This window comes from Mixophyes fleayi, chromosome 1, assembly GCF_038048845.1.
Source record: "Mixophyes fleayi isolate aMixFle1 chromosome 1, aMixFle1.hap1, whole genome shotgun sequence".
NCBI classification, from domain to species: Eukaryota; Metazoa; Chordata; class Amphibia; order Anura; family Limnodynastidae; genus Mixophyes; species Mixophyes fleayi.
In genome coordinates this window covers 250,288,969-250,305,220 of record NC_134402.1, presented here as the reverse complement: position 1 = coordinate 250,305,220, position 16,252 = coordinate 250,288,969, and the positions used below count along the sequence as shown (strand labels likewise).

At 38.0% G+C, this 16,252-nt stretch overlaps 1 protein-coding gene across 29 annotated transcripts in view; it reads left to right on the top strand.

Moving 5' to 3' along the window:
- Nucleotides 1–16,252, top strand: part of PTPRD (protein tyrosine phosphatase receptor type D) — a 1,423,918-nt gene that overhangs the window by 1,392,443 nt on the left and 15,223 nt on the right. For all 29 annotated transcript variants that reach the window (XM_075209451.1, XM_075209482.1, XM_075209417.1 and 26 more), the window contains 2 exons: nt 6,712–6,997; nt 7,775–7,953. In XM_075209451.1, the coding sequence (XP_075065552.1) occupies nt 6,712–6,997; nt 7,775–7,953 (465 nt within the window). The remainder of the gene's footprint in view (nt 1–6,711; nt 6,998–7,774; nt 7,954–16,252) is intronic.

Genomic DNA, 16,252 nt, shown 5'->3' with positions numbered 1-16,252 from the left:
TCTACCCAAATCCAGACAACATTTGTATAGCCATTTGTAGTGTATGTCAAGCCACAGTCAGTCGAGGGAGGGACCTTAACCATCTTGGAACCTCGTCTATGTTAAGCCATTTAACGAGAGTTCATGGCAAAGTGTTGGGAAAAGCTGAAAGTTCTTCCCAAAAGAATACAAGCACTCCTTCATCAGCTAAGAACCTCCGCTCACCGACGGCTGCAAAATACACCCACCACGCCATCCTCGTCAATATCCTCAGTAGCGCTCGGAGTTAGCCCGACATCCCACTTAAGGCTGGATGACTCCTGCACTATTATTGATTCCTTTGAAGAAAGCATTAGTCCCACTGCTGCTGCTGTTGCTGCTGCTGGGGGTGAATCGTCATCCCAGAGGCAGGTCAAGAAAATGAGCAGTCCTACATTTCAGCAATTAACTGTGAAACAATCATTTGCGAGGGGAAGCAAATATGACAGCAGTCACCCAGTCGCCAAGCGAATCACAGACGCCATGGCTGCAATGTTAGTGTTAGATCTGCGTCCAATCTCCACAATAAACGCAGCTGGTTTTTCACAGTTAATTGAGGTTTTGTGTCCGCGTTACAGAATTCCATCGCGACACCATTTCTCCCGTAAAGCAATTCCACAACTATACCAAAAAGTGTGTAAAAATGTAGAGATTGCGCTGAAAAATGCCATTCTGCCAACTGTCCACTTAACCACAGATATGTGGACAAGTGGAAGTGGCCAAACCAAAGACTATATGACTGTGACAGCCCACTGGGTTGGTCATTCACCTTCACCAGCAGGAACAGCAGCAGCATGTATACCACTACGTAACATTTGTCACAGGCAGGCCACTCTTTGTATCACCGGCTTCACTAACAGGCATACGGCTGACAATTTGTTACGCAAACTGAGAGATGTGATTGATGCATGGCTTATACCACTCGGACTCTCCCCAGGGTATGTCATTTCTGATAACGCCAACAATATAGTGCGAGCATTACAGCTGGGTGATTTCCAACATATTCCCTGTTTTGCTCACACCATCAACTTGGTGGTGCAGAGCTTCCTACGAAATAACCGTGAGGTGCAGGAGATGCTTTCGGTGGCCCGTAAAATTTCAGGCCATTTCATGCATTCAGCCACAGCATGTAGGAGATTACAGCAGCTTCAAGAGCAGTTTAACTTGCCCTGCCACCAACTTAAGCAAGAGGTGGTAACTAGGTGGAATTCCACCCTGTACATGCTTCAGAGGATGGAGGAACAGCGTAAAGCCATCCAAGCATATTGCACAAGCCATGACATTGGGAAAGGAGGGGGGATGTATTTCACTCTTGCACAGTGGGGAATCCTTTCAGTCCTGTGCAAGGTGCTGAAACCATTTGAAGTTGTGACGTGTGAGGTGAGTGTAGACTCTGCTAGTTTGAGACAAGTCATTCCTTTAAGTAGACTATTGGAAAAGCAGCTTGAGAAAATGAAGAAAGAGCTGAAAAAAAGCAATTCAGCAAATTATGTTGGCCTTGTCGATCAAGTACTTAATTCGCTTCACAATGATCCTCGAGTTATTAAGATCTTGAACTCGGATCAGTACGTTTTGGCCACTGTGCTTGATCAAAGGTTTAAAACCTACATTGAGTCTTTACTTGTAAATGAGCGAGATGTGAACTTTTGCAACGAGCTATTGCTCAGCAAGTTGGCCGCTGAACTGGGCCTCGGCTTGACAGCGTGTCCTCCTTCACTTTCTCAAGCTGCTGCTGCTCGTAAAAAAATAAATTTCCCAAAAAGAAGCAGGGAAGACGCAGGGGGCAGACCTGAACAATTTAACATCTGGGCTGGTTTGAAGGATTTTTCAAAAAAATGTGTCACTTTGCCCATAACTCCATCCAATTCGAGTATAAACATGGAAAGGATGGTGGAGGATTACTTTCAAGAGGTAGTTGATATGGAAATATCAGACAGTCCCTTTCCTTACTGGGAAGAAAAGCAGGCCATTTGGAAACCCATGTACAAACTTGCTTTGCAATACCTAAGCTGCCCACCCTCCAGTGTGTACTCTGAACGAGTGTTCAGCACAGCAGGGAACTTAGTCAGTGATCGCCGTAGAAGGTTACTTCCCAAAAATGTTGAGAAAGATATGTTTATAAAAATGAACTGCATCTTCCACGAGGAAGGCCTTCACCATCCAAGACATCCAAGCACTGACTGTTCTCTAATGGCGGATTCAAGCGGCGATGAATTGATAGTCTGTGATGGTGATGTATACACTGATGAGGGTGAGGGTGAAGCTGAAGATGATGACGATAACATCTTTTTAAAACTTTTTATGTAAGTGTAGGGTGCAATCTACCCCCAAAGAGGAAAGGGACTTGTGGCATTTCCATATCACGTACCGTCTTGAAAGGCTGCTGTTTGGCCAATTTCTCCTTAAAGTTAGGGTGTCATAGACAGAGTGACCCCAAACTGCCTTTGTCCATTTCTCTTAATATTGTACAATCTATAACGGCTGAATTTTTTGGTATTTTATACAAGTGGAGGGGGGCCTAGAGAGACAGAAATCAAACTGGCTTTCTCCATGTCAATTAATATTGTACAGTCTATAACGGCTGAATTTTTTGGTATTTTATACAAGTGGAGGGGGGCCTAGAGAGTCAGAAACCAAACTGGCTTTCTCCATTTAAATTAATATTGTACAGTTTATAACAGCTGAATTTTTTTGTATTTTCGACAAGTGGAGGGGGGCCTATAGAGCCAGAAACCAAACTGGCTTTGTCCATTTCAATTAATATTGTACAGTCTATAATGGCTGAATTTTTTGGTTTTTTAAACAAGTGGAGGGGAGCCTATAGAGACAGAAAGCAAACTGCCTTTTTCCATTTCTTTACATATTTAACTATAAGTGTAGGGTGTAATATACATCCAAAGACGATGGCTGCATTGCCAATATGCATAGATGGAGAGGAAGACAATCTGTTTTGTGTGTAGAATAAATGAAGGCCTACCAACGAATAATTAAACTGTTTTTGGATGATTTATTACCTCTACAATTAGATTACTTATCTCTAAAACAGTTGGAGCACTAAATTGGGTTATTTTAGGCCCAAAAACATTGATTTTCCAACAAAATAGCAAAACAAAACCAACCAAAACCAAAACCAAAACACGCAATGGCGGTTTTGCAAAACCAAAACCAAAACACGACTGTAATCCAGATCCAAAACCGAATCCAAAACCAAAACACGGGGGTCAGTGACCATCTCTACTGGAAATACACTTATGAGACTAGATAAGGGCCAGCAAAGCTAGAAAGAGAACTTATTTCTTTTTCTGGCTTAGGCTGGTTTAAGGGGCTCTACAATACCACTGCTCCTGTCCTTAATAGTACAAGGGGTCTAGTTAGAGTACTGCCTCACCCAAGCAGAATGGCAGTTGGCATTCCTGTTGAAGTGTGCGTTTTAGCTGCAGTGTCCCAATGTCATCACTGAGGACTACAACTTCATAAGTAAAATGAATCATATTTCTGTTGTGATGCAATGCACTCTCTACTTTTTTCTGTGGAATATTTCCTATTAATAAGCTGCACCCAGTGATTTCCCAACAAATGTACATATCCTATCTTCTATCTGCTGCTTCCTTACTGTAACTGGTAACTTCTATTAAAATGACACATGTTTAAAGCCCTGTAATTTCTGTAGATTTATAGCACAGCATTCATTTCCCTGGCAACTCTCCTTAGAACTCAAAGCAGTCACTGGAGATTTATAATTCTTACATTTGCAGGCTCATATACCCTGGCAGTGATCCCATGACTTCCTCCAGACAGCAGGGTAACATAGTGTCTGATGCTATAGTCACTGCCTGCCATACAGTGATATCATCTGAATATACCTTTTTAACCTAACTGCCACAGGTTAAATCAAACACCTATTTGCGTGGCCATACCAAAATCCAGTGTGTGTGTGTGTGTGTGTGGGGGGGGGGGATCTCTGGTCCTAAGAAGTAATTTATGAAAAACCTCAACATGAAACATTAATCCCATGTGAATCTTCCACTACAATTTACTCAGTTATTTCCTTATAACATTGATTTGGTAAATGTCACATCAGTTTAAGTTTCTTTATTATAGTAAACTTTTGTAGAAAAGTCCATTAGAACTTTTCCAGTCTGTTTTAGGCCCTAGATGGATATTTTTATCTGGCGAAAAAAAGCAGTCTATATTGATTAGTTTGAATACAGAATAGTAGTCTGCTCAGCATTCTTAACAAAATTCAAATTTGGGTACACTTTGCTGCTGTGCAGGTGGAGCTAAGCATGTCATTCAGTGTGCACTCTCTGCTGACCTTTATGCCCTGTCACCCCTTCCTCATGGCATGTTAACTGGAAGTAGATTTTTTCCATGGTAAATGCTGCCCTTCAGTAAATATTAAAGCTGCAATCCCACATAGAAGGTTTAGTTTTCTTTAAATAGTATATTATGTGCCTTATAAGTCATTTTCTTAGGTGTCCTCCAACAAATGATCAAATCATGATATCCTTTTCAAAACTATTCTGAAGGGTGCAAAGCATGGCTGCCAATCTCATACTTGTGCGCGCACACACACACACAAACACACACACACATATAATATGTGCACAGAGAAGAGAGAGCTCAGAGGGGAATTCCTATGCCTCTCTGCTCATTACATCATGTGCCATATGACTGTGGTTGTCATGGTAGTCACATGACACTGTGCAGAATTATAAATCATTTACCGAAATGGTAAATACCAGGATTATTCTTATAGTCTAGCTCCATGGTTTAAGTTAAAAAAACACAACTAATTTTTTCATGGGATTGCAGCTTTAGCTTATAGAGCCCATTTAATAGGAACTATGAATGAGAACTGCATACAACACAGGGAATAAAAGGAACTATTCTGTAACAGGAACAAAGGTTTCCAGAGACAAATCATTAAAACATGGGATTGTCCCCAGGATAGTTGCCAATCATGCAACCTGTCTGGGCCTTTTAATAACGGAACAGAAAACCATAATTTAAAGAACAATTAAGGTACCCTTGATATAGTAAATTACCAAGTTCTTTCTGCTAAGTTGAGTTAGGGCCGATTGAGTGCAGTACATTAGTAAAATAAGTCAGAACTATGTTGCCTTTTTAATAGTATATTTATGCATTTACTGTATATTTTGGAAAAGCCACAAACAAGTAAGTTTTAAACAACATAGGAAAACATAAAAGAAAATTATTCATACTGTTATGATTTGCAGAATACCATTGTCTTGTACATAATTTTTTGTCCTGCCACAAAATTAGATACAACTTTTTTTTATTGCCCTATAAACTACTCTTGCACATATTTATGTGTCAGGGTAGCTTTGATATTTATTTGCCTCTCAGTGGCACATGACAATTGACAAAGTCTCAGTTCTACTTTACAGAACAATATAATATAGCTACTACAAAATGAATCATTACTATGCATACCAGACATTGGTGAGACAACTTGTTAAAAATGATTACAATGTGAAGCAACATTAATTTAAAACCACAATCCCTGTGGTTTTCTCTCTTAATGATCAGATAACAGTGACTAATACCATTTCTGGGTAAATGTGTAAATGTCATCCTGGTATGTCACATCTTATTTTCTGAGATCTCTTTGAAGCCATTAGCAAAGGTGTCCGTTAGCATTTTCATGGCTGTACCAAGCAGTTTTCATTATGACACTGACTTGCATGAATTCATATTAAAGCACTCGGAGGATCCACACTTAATTAAGATGCTATACTTTTATGCTCCTGTTATCGTTTGATTGGTCTCTTTAGTGGGAAAGAAACACAAAGTGGTATTTAGCTTTGAAACTAGTAAGAATAAAAAGCCTTTCTAGATGTATTTCTGTCTGATTAAAACATTCCTGGCCATATATCGTATGAAGATCTAGTAGATAATTAATGGCAAGTACAACAATGCATATTAAAATGACTTCACAAATTTACCATAGCAGGTGCCATCTTTCTAATAGAATGTCTAGCGAACCTATGTCTTTTCTCTCATTTGCTAGCAAGCTTCCAACAAACAAAGCAGGAGACAGATAGAAATAACTAAAGAGAATAAATTGTACAACACACTAGCATCATAATATATACAGATGGAGCAGAATGCATGTGAGTGAGTGGTGTATTATCGCTAAGGATTAAGTGGAATACACAGATGCAGTATATTAGACAACAAGGCCCAGAATTGTGTTTTTACACATATTAAGATATGTGCAACCTTAAATCAGGTGTAAAAATGTGCCTGGTTCAAAATGTACGCCCCAGAGCTAAATTTTTTCATTACATCTTATTGGTATGTTGCTAAGGCAGGGCGCTACCACTGGTGACCCATGGAACATGGGTCTCCCAACAAAACCTGTTGTGTGACTCTAATCTTCCTATAGACTTTATTGTCTGACATATGGTTTAAATCATATAGTGGCCTCGACCATCTAGATACAAGATATGTAGCACTGTACGTGAAAATACTTGGGCAGCAATGTGCTAAGGGATTTAGAGATATCTTTGAAACAGTATAAATATGAGTATATATTAAAGCATGAAAAATACTTTTTCTCACATTAATGGATATAACGTATGTGACTCATTGTAGTGCTGTTAGTAGGTGGCCAGTTGGTTTTCACTTTTTAAAAATGTTTATTCTGTCTTTTTTTCCCCTTTCTAGTGCTGGAGTGGGCAGGACAGGCTGCTTCATTGTAATAGATGCCATGCTGGAGAGGATACGACATGAAAAAACTGTAGATATTTACGGTCATGTAACTTTAATGAGAGCTCAGAGAAATTACATGGTTCAAACAGAGGACCAATATATCTTTATCCATGATGCACTGCTGGAGGCAGTGACATGTGGAAATACCGAAGTGCCAGCTAGAAACCTGTATGCATATATTCAAAAGCTGACACAGATAGAATCCGGAGAGAACGTCACAGGGATGGAGTTAGAATTTAAGGTACAGTATTGCATCTGATATGTAGTTACTTAATGTACTTATTAAAAGCATCTGTAATTAAATGGCAGATGATGAGTAGGCAAATAGGTCTAAAATGTATAACATTCTGCCTCTACAAAACAAAGAGGGAAGATGAACCTGAAAAATGAGTTTCCAGTAACAAAGCACCACTTACTTTTGGCTCATGCATCTTCTTATTTATATATGTATAGCTTTCTAGATCTGCAAGCTTAAATAATTGTCAAAATAATAATCAGATGGTTGTCCAACATTCCAAATGATAGAATGCTGAAAACCAACAGAGCCAGTACTTTAGAATCAGAGCACCAGGCAAGTCTCATGTTCAAGTGGAAACAGTCATTCAGTTTCTGAAACACTTTTGTAACAATGGACATGTAACAGGAACTGAGGTCAGGGGTGAGAGTTATAATTATAGGGGCATGGCTTTGTAAATACAAAATGCTATAGAATTACATTTTTCAGTGTTTCATAATTAAGTATGTATTTTTTTTATTATGAGTAATGTGAAGCCCGGAAGGAAAACACCAAGATAAGGGGATTACCTTATACAAGCCATTTGTTACTTATGAAAAGCAAAAACATTTTATTTGTACACTTATTCTGAGACCAATAAACCTGAATTATTATGACTCTAATTATTGTTAACATTGGTCTGATGAAACAAAATGAATACTATTTGGAGTCACTGCCCCATGTAAAATATACTAAAATCTATTATTTCTATCAATATCTAATGTTAGGGCTTTTCTTTTCCAGCGCCTCGCTAGTTCTAAAGCACACACGTCACGGTTCATCAGTGCCAATCTTCCATGTAATAAATTCAAAAATCGCCTTGTTAATATTATGCCATATGAATCCACAAGGGTATGTCTACAGCCAATCCGTGGTGTGGAGGGCTCAGATTATATCAACGCAAGTTTTATTGATGGCTACAGGTAAGCCTAATTGCAGATAATGTCTAACAGTTTTTATGGTTTATTTAGAATATAATAAAAATAACTGTATTATGGGTTACCATAACAGTTAACAAGGTAATATAATTATCTAAGCTTTAGATGACATTGTCCAGGCATAGTTGCCTTGAATATAATTAAGCTGTGTTGTATCCAAAAATAAAAAAAAACATATATATACAGCTCTGCCCACTATAGCTACAAAGAAAAAAACCACAATGCATTTACTACAATTTGGTAGTAGAGGATGTATAAGCAAATAAATAAAAACTGTTTGAAGTTGTAAAACCTATTCAAATCTATTTTAATAAATGTATTTGCAGCAAACATTGCCTTACTTTATATAATTACAACTCAATACCTGTTTTCATCATCGAACTCTGTTCCTTCTCATCTTCATTAGATAGTGTAGGTAAAATATATTTGTACTTCCATATCTGTAAACAAATACAGGGAAGCCTGAAGAAATATAGATTTTCCAGAATGACCAAACAAGAAGCTTTGGTAAAAGGAAAGGAGGAAGTAGGGACGTTATTTGTACCCATTGTCTACACACCATGGAGGCAGCGGCCAATTTATGGGCTGAGAATGCAATCTCTCCATAAACTAGGGACTATTTAACTCATTCCTTAGTGATGTTAGTAGTGGCTAGTTTAGTTACAATGTCATTAAAGGGTTCGAGTCTAACTTTGTTAACCATGTATTTGATGCTTAAGAATAATCCACAAAAATGTAAACTGACGTGTACTCTTTGGACATGGAGTAGATTCTTCTTTGTATAGTAGTTTTCAGAGATCCTTCTGAAGAAGAGTTTTATTTCGTTCTGTACCGTGCCAATATTTAATACAGATCTATCCAAAAGATATGTAACCAATGGGTCAAACTCATAATGGTTTAGTAAATTGTCTTTTTCCCCTAAAATAGGTAATGTTGTCTGCTCTGTTTATAGGGAAGTTCTTATAAGGATTGTGTCATATGGGCTATGTTGTAGCTACCTATAAATAAGTATTTATTTATTTAAAAAAGCAACATATTTTATTGATTGTTTTAATATACAGAGATTATACATGTAGAATAACACAACTCCATAGTGTGCTTAAATAAATCTGAATACATATAAAGCTATATTTACAATTCTCAAGAGATATAAATGTCTTTCTTGAATTCAGAAGATGATTCATAACTGAATGTTAATGTGGACCCAAATTGAACTAAGAATTTTGTGATGGGCGTCTTTTCAATATAAATGCTCTAACCTTTTAGTAAGAAAAAATTAATGTTAAAACTGCTCTTCCATGCACTATGGTCAACAAAAATCACCTCACTCAGTGCTCCCCTCACCGGAACTATGGTGCTGCTTTTCCCTGAGGCTCCATTGTGTGTCTCACAGCAGAAAGGCAGTGGCTGTGTGAAGCCGTAGTTTTAGAGATTGTGGTCATGTGATCATGTCACACCCCCTTTGGAGCCATTTTAAAATGATGAACAAATGAGATATAATACAGAAATGGAGTCGCCCTGGAAAAATCCGTTATGTCAGTGAAAATGTAAGTAAGAATGCTGCTGTGTAACAAACTCATCTTTAGACATATTCAAAGGGATGTTAAAGCCATATTTCTATCATTGTGAGGCATAGGTTAGTTGGGGAGGAAAATAAACACAATCCTTATGCCTAGACCATATGGCTTACAGCATCATATACATTTATGCACTTCATACCATTCATTATAGATTTAAAAATGTGCTACTAGCAGTGAACTTAAACATAAAAACAAAACTATAACCATGTTTAATTTGCTCTGCACCATACCTGCCAATTGTCCCGACTTTGATGGGTCAGCACAATGGGCAGACATTTAAAGAGGCGTTACTTATAGGAAAAGGGGGTGAGGTTTCACCCAAAAGTGTATGCTTACATGAGAATCTGGGCGGGGTTTTGTCAGGACTTATTTTGTCCCAATTCGGCATGTCTCAAATTTGGGATATATGCTGTACACACCCCTTCCATATCTATATTTGTTTATTTTTAGTCTTAGTTTCCTGACAGGAAGCAGTATTTGTACAGAACAAAAAAAGTAGCTAATTGGACAGTCTGCACAAATAACAATGCTGTCTGTTTGTCAGCATCCAAGTAGCCCTTGTGTAGGGTTACAATGTCTTCTAGAGAATAAAAATGTTCTGTCTAAAATACATCATGCGTTGTGTGCTTGTTGGAGTGTCATACATGTGAATTATTGTTGTATGTATAGGGCACACAGTGATGGAAGGAGATGGCATTATGGCACCTTGGCCAAAGCCTTGTTTTTCTTTTTCGAAATATCAGCACTAGTCACTGTATAGGAAGTAACATCCCATAAATCCCAATATGTAATGGGTAATTGGAACTCAATTCATGCCATATACAATACAATATTAAGTTCTGCTTGCATGGATTAAGCTTTTAGTTGTTTGAGTGTAAACTTACTACATTACTGCCCTGTCTGCTGCCCACAGGATAAGAATCTTTTTAAAATATTGTAGTTTCTAAGCTTACTTTATCACTATGACAGTGAGAAATTCAACAAATAATATACAAAATAACTTGAATGAAACATTCCTTTTACATTTTACACATAATAATTTATTTCAGTAAGTCACTTTGTAGTTTGTTAGTTGCAGACTTTCTATATATGATTAATGTACTGACAGACATTAATCCTCTGACATTTCTCAGCTAAGTGTTTTATTATTATTTTTTTCTTATGATATTAAACTGAAACCCATTACAGCCTACAAAGAATAATGAGAATGATGGCATAAATTATAATGTTAACAGCGTAATAAATGGGAAAAGTTATATATGTATAACATGTATAAATCTTGGTTGACGTTCTATTTGTAACTTGCATCTTACCCTTACGATTTCTTACATGCAGGGGTAAATACAAGATATAGATGTGAAAGGGAGGTTTCAAAATTATCCCTGTAACACTGTGGTAGCATGGAATATATATATATATATATATATATATATATATATATATATATATATATATATACAGAGAAAGAGAAAGAGAGAGATATAGATTTAGATATAAATATGCCCATCGTCCACAACATTAAAACCACTCACAAGTGCAGTGAGCAACATTGATTATCTGATTATAATGGCACCAGTCAAGGGATGGGATATATTAGGCAGCCAGTGAACAGTCAGTTCTTGAGGTTGATGTGTTGCAAGCAGAAAAAATGGGCAAGTGTAAGGATCTTAGCGACTTTGACAAGGGCCAATTTGTGATGGCTAGAAGACTGGGTCAGGGCAATTTCAAGACGGCAGGTCTTGTGGGGTGTTCCCTATATGCAGTGGTTAGTACCTATCAAAAGTGGTCCAAGGAAGGACAAGCGGTGATACCGGCGATAGGGTCATGGGCACCCAATGCTCATTGATGCATATTGGGAGCGAAGGCTAGACCATCTGATTCCACAGAAGAGCTACTGTAGCACAAATTGCTGCAAAAGTTAATGCTGGCTTTGATGGAAAGGTGTCAGAACACACAGTGGATTGCAGCTTGCTGCGTATGGGTCTGCGTAGCCGCATACTGGTCAGAGTGTTCATGCTGACCCCTGTCCACCGCCAAAAGTGCCTACAAAGGGTGCCAGAACTGGAACATGGAGCAGTGGAAGATGGTGACCTGGTCTAATGAATCACAATTTCTTTTATATCGTGTGGAGGACCGTGTGTGTGTGTGTTGGTTACCTGGGGAAAAGATGGCACCAGGATGCAGTGTGAGAAGAAGGCAAGCCAGCGGAGGCAGTGTGATGCTCTGGGCAATGTTCTGTTGGGAAATCTTGGGTCCTGGCATTCATGTGGTTGTTACTTTGACATGTACCACCTACCTAAACATTGTTGCAGGCCAAGTACACCCCTTCATGGCAACTGTTTTTCTTGATGGCAGTGGCCTCTTTCAGCAGGATAATGCACCCTGCCACACTGCAAAAATAGTTCAGGAATAGTTTAAGGGACATGACAAAGAGTTCAAGGTGTTGGTTTGGCCCCCAAATTCCCCAGATCTCAATCGGATCGAGCATCTGTGGGATGTGCTGGAAAACAAGTCCGAGCCATGGAGGTCCCACCTCGCAACTTACAGAAAGAATCTGCTGCTGTCTTAGTGCCAGATACCACAAGATACAAGACCTTCAGAGGTCTTGTGGAATCCATGCCTGGATGGGTCAGAACTGTTCTGACAGCACAAGGGGGACCTATACAATAATAGCTAGGTGGTTTTAATATTGTGGCTGATCGGTGTACATGTGTGTGCCATAAGTGAAATTTAAATAAAGCTTGTTCAATATATATATGAGCGATTTGACAAATTCGCAGTTTAATACATTTAGCCCCAAGAGTCTGTCCCCCGACTTTGACAGTTCCGCAAAGGCCCATGGGATGAGCTGCCTCAGCCAGGGAGGGGGGTTCTATGAACTGGATCCCCCCCCCCCTTAAGTGCATGTATGACATGGTTGCCTTCACTGTGTGTAAGTGAAAGGTATACTAGAAACATAGTTGGCACCTTACTTAATGTATTTAGCTTGCTAAGACCTAAGAAACACGCTAAATTTTCAGTATCACAAGAGGGAGACTGTATTTCTTATTAAAGACAGTTTTTCCATGAGTTCAAAGACATGCGCTCATATTTCATTAGACTCAGCTATAAATAATTATAAAACACATCCTACTGTACACTACTGCAAACACCATGAATGGGTAAAACATACAAGATGAAGCCTAAACTATATGAAATGAAATTAGCTCAATAGAATAAATTAAACATAAATGACTTAAAACGTAAAAGCATTAGGTAATAAAATGGTGTAAATCTAACCAATTCAATTTAACATTTAGCAGGCAATAATATACTATGTGTGATTAGTCACTTGCAAGTTAATAATGAGTAACAAATGCAAATTTCTAATTGCTTGCTATGGCTTACTGTACATTTGCAAGCATACATTTTTTAAATACTAATATTGAAGTTCAGTAAACATCATATTTATACAGTTTATTTATTTTCTGCTGTTTATTAGATTTACCTCAAGACCTGTCAACTGAATTACTTGGAAACATAAGGAACAAGCATGTGTATTAAATGAGAGAATGTTCTTTCTAAATAATTTAAGACTTCTGTTTACTTTTTTAAAATGGAGATCAGACATAAATAAATTGTAAAGTAAAAAAAAACAGTTTTTTAGATGTAAATTACCATGGTCAGTGTTTTTTTTTTTCATTTGTTCTAGATAGGCAAAACTTCATCCGGATATTGGTCACTGCCCGCTATTATTTTTCTTTAGAAACATATCCTATGTATGTTTTCACTAGGTACCATTTGTAAACAGAAAATAAAATGTAAAAAACAGCAATTTTGTTTTGAAAAGTTTTGCAATTTGTCCCTGACACACATATTGGAGGATGATCCCATTCTGATTTTTACAGCTTCATTAGCATAGATGTTTTATGCAACATTTTGTTGGTTTGTAGATCATGGCAGTAATTGCGGTAGAAAATTCTACATACTAAGTAATTTTTTGATCATCAGGATTTGCTACCAACTCCATATAAAATCAGGACCTTGAACAGATCACTCTGGAGCAATGTGGTTTATTTTAACACTGTGCCAAGAAACAAAGATACCCGCAATGATCTCTGAGAAGCAATTGTTGCTGTTCATTTGTCTGGAAAGCGTTGTAAGGCAAATTCTTAGCAATGTAAAATTCATTTTTATACACTGAAAACAATTATTTATTATTTTTTTTTACAAATAGAGACCATTGGAGACATTTTCCAAGCTTCCCTGGAGTGGGCATCACATAATATTCACCCAAAGATCAAATGAGACTCTGAGGAATTGCAAAAAAACCAAATGCTACATCCAGGGATACTGGCCTTTGTCAACATAGTAAAAGTTAAAGTTCATGAGTCTACCATCAGAAAAAGGCTGAACAAAATGAGATTCTTGTAAGGGCATCCTGGAAAAGCCAGTCCCCACCCCCCCCCCCCCAAACCCCCCCCCCCAAAACAAAACAGTTTGGCTAGGATTGCACAGTTACATATGAACAAAACACAAGACTTCTAGGTTATTGTCCTCTGGACATATGAGAACAAAGTGGAGTTGTTTGATCTTAATGCACAATGCTATATTTGTTAAAAAAAACAGCATATCAACAAGTAGTCCTCATACCACCTGTGAAGCATACTGGTGGGTGATGATTAAGGGCTTATTTTGCAGCCACAGGACCAGGACGCATCACACTCATTGATTTAACCATGAACTCCTCTGTATAACACAGAGTATTCTAAAGTAAAATGTGAACCATCTCTCCAACTGAAACTTGCCTAAAATTGGACCATGCAACAGGACAGTGATCCTAACCTATGCATACCAGCAAAACTGTAACTGAATGACTGAAAAATAGAAAACAATTTTGGAATGACCAAATTGAAATCCATACTTTAACCCCATTGACATTCTGTGGCAGTGTTGTAAGGAATAATAGGCTAACATTTGTCAGATACAATGTAAGAGACTGGTAAACATTTACGTCAAGCTTTACGCAATGGAGTTTCCCAATTCCCCCACTTAACTAGCTTCCTTTGACGTTTTTTATGGTAACAAGAGGATTAAAAGGAGATGCATACGTTAACATTTGCTGCAGGTGTTGACATGACTAAAGATGACTTTTGTGGGAAAGACTGGGGAAAACAGAGACATAGACTTTAGGATTGTACACCTTTGCCTCTAAATCAGAATGAAAATGCCTTTTGTTATAAATGTAGCAGTTCTCCATGTGGGGATTTAAGTCAATAGGCAGAGTAAGAAGCATTAGATGGGAAACAGGCACTACCAATAAAAGTAAGCATAGTCTGCGTTTTACAATTTCGTAGACCGTTTACACTGATTTTTACACTGGATTGTAAGTATCCAGTTTTGTACATGAATCATAAAAGATACACAGTCAATTGGTTTGACACAAATCTGTTGCAACTTGTCTATTGATTGTATGTATATCTCCAATATAGGCCCTTGGTTTAGATTGTAGATTCATTGTAAACATCATAGGAAGGTTGCTCCTTGAGTGTCTAGAGAATGCTACTGATAATTACTCAGGAGCCCACCCTTTGGTATTGGTGGAGGGAGTTCATATTATCCTTTGTGAAACACCATATTTGCACCTGAATGACTGACTACACAAAAATGGAAGCCTAACTAAGAAGAGAGATCCAGTTGTTGCTATTGGAACCTGATGACCAGACAATCATGGTTTCTATGAGATCTGTAACTGGGAAACAGTCAGTGATAAAGTGGTTGCTGACTGTAAAGCTTGGGACACATCTTGTTTTCTGTGATGAACACAGATGCATCCTGGATATCTGTTATGAATTCCCAATTTGACACATCTGATGATTATGTTACTGCAGCTTTTTGAGGCAGCTAATCCAGATACCAAAGCTAGGTCTGAAGAGTGCATTCTGTTGACACCTGAAAAGGTGGTAATGAATTGAGTACCCCCAAACCTATAAATAAAGTCTGATTTTACTTCAAGGTCAGCACCCCAAGGAGAGTTTGCTAGGATTTGAAGGGGATTCCATTTGCTATAATTCTTTAACAACTATCCAACTTCATTGCATCTTTGAGTCTAGTTTGGAGTAAAGGGTTGTGTGGATAAAGTTTGTGTTACAGGAAGATTACCTATATATTTGTCTTTTTCTGCTTTCCTTTCTCCATATTTCTGCTGTTCTTTCAGCAGCTTTCTTTGTTGTTATTTAAACATTGCTTTATAGTTAGTTCTCTTCTCCACTTTGTTTTTCTAAGTTTTACAATATGTTTTATTATTCCTAAATTTCATTGTATAAACCTAATTTCCTTTTCATTAGCAGTAAGATTGACCTTCACTAGAGATAAGGGGCCTAGCCCATACCCTGAAAAACAGCCCCATACCATTATCCCTTCTCCACCAAACTTCATGGTTAGCATCTAACGTTCTCCAGGTGTCCGCCAAACCCAGACTCTCAAATCTTACTGCTATACAGAGAAGCGTGATTCGTCACTCAACAGAACACGTTTCCACTGCTCCACAGTCCAGTGTCGGTGTGCTTTACACCATTCCATCCGACACTTGGTATTGGTCTTGGTGATGTGAGGCTTGCATGCAGCTGCCTGGCCATGGAAACCCTATACATTAAGCTCCTGCCACACAGTTTTTGTGCTTACATTAATGGCATTGGAAGTTCGGAACTTTTTAGCTATGGAAT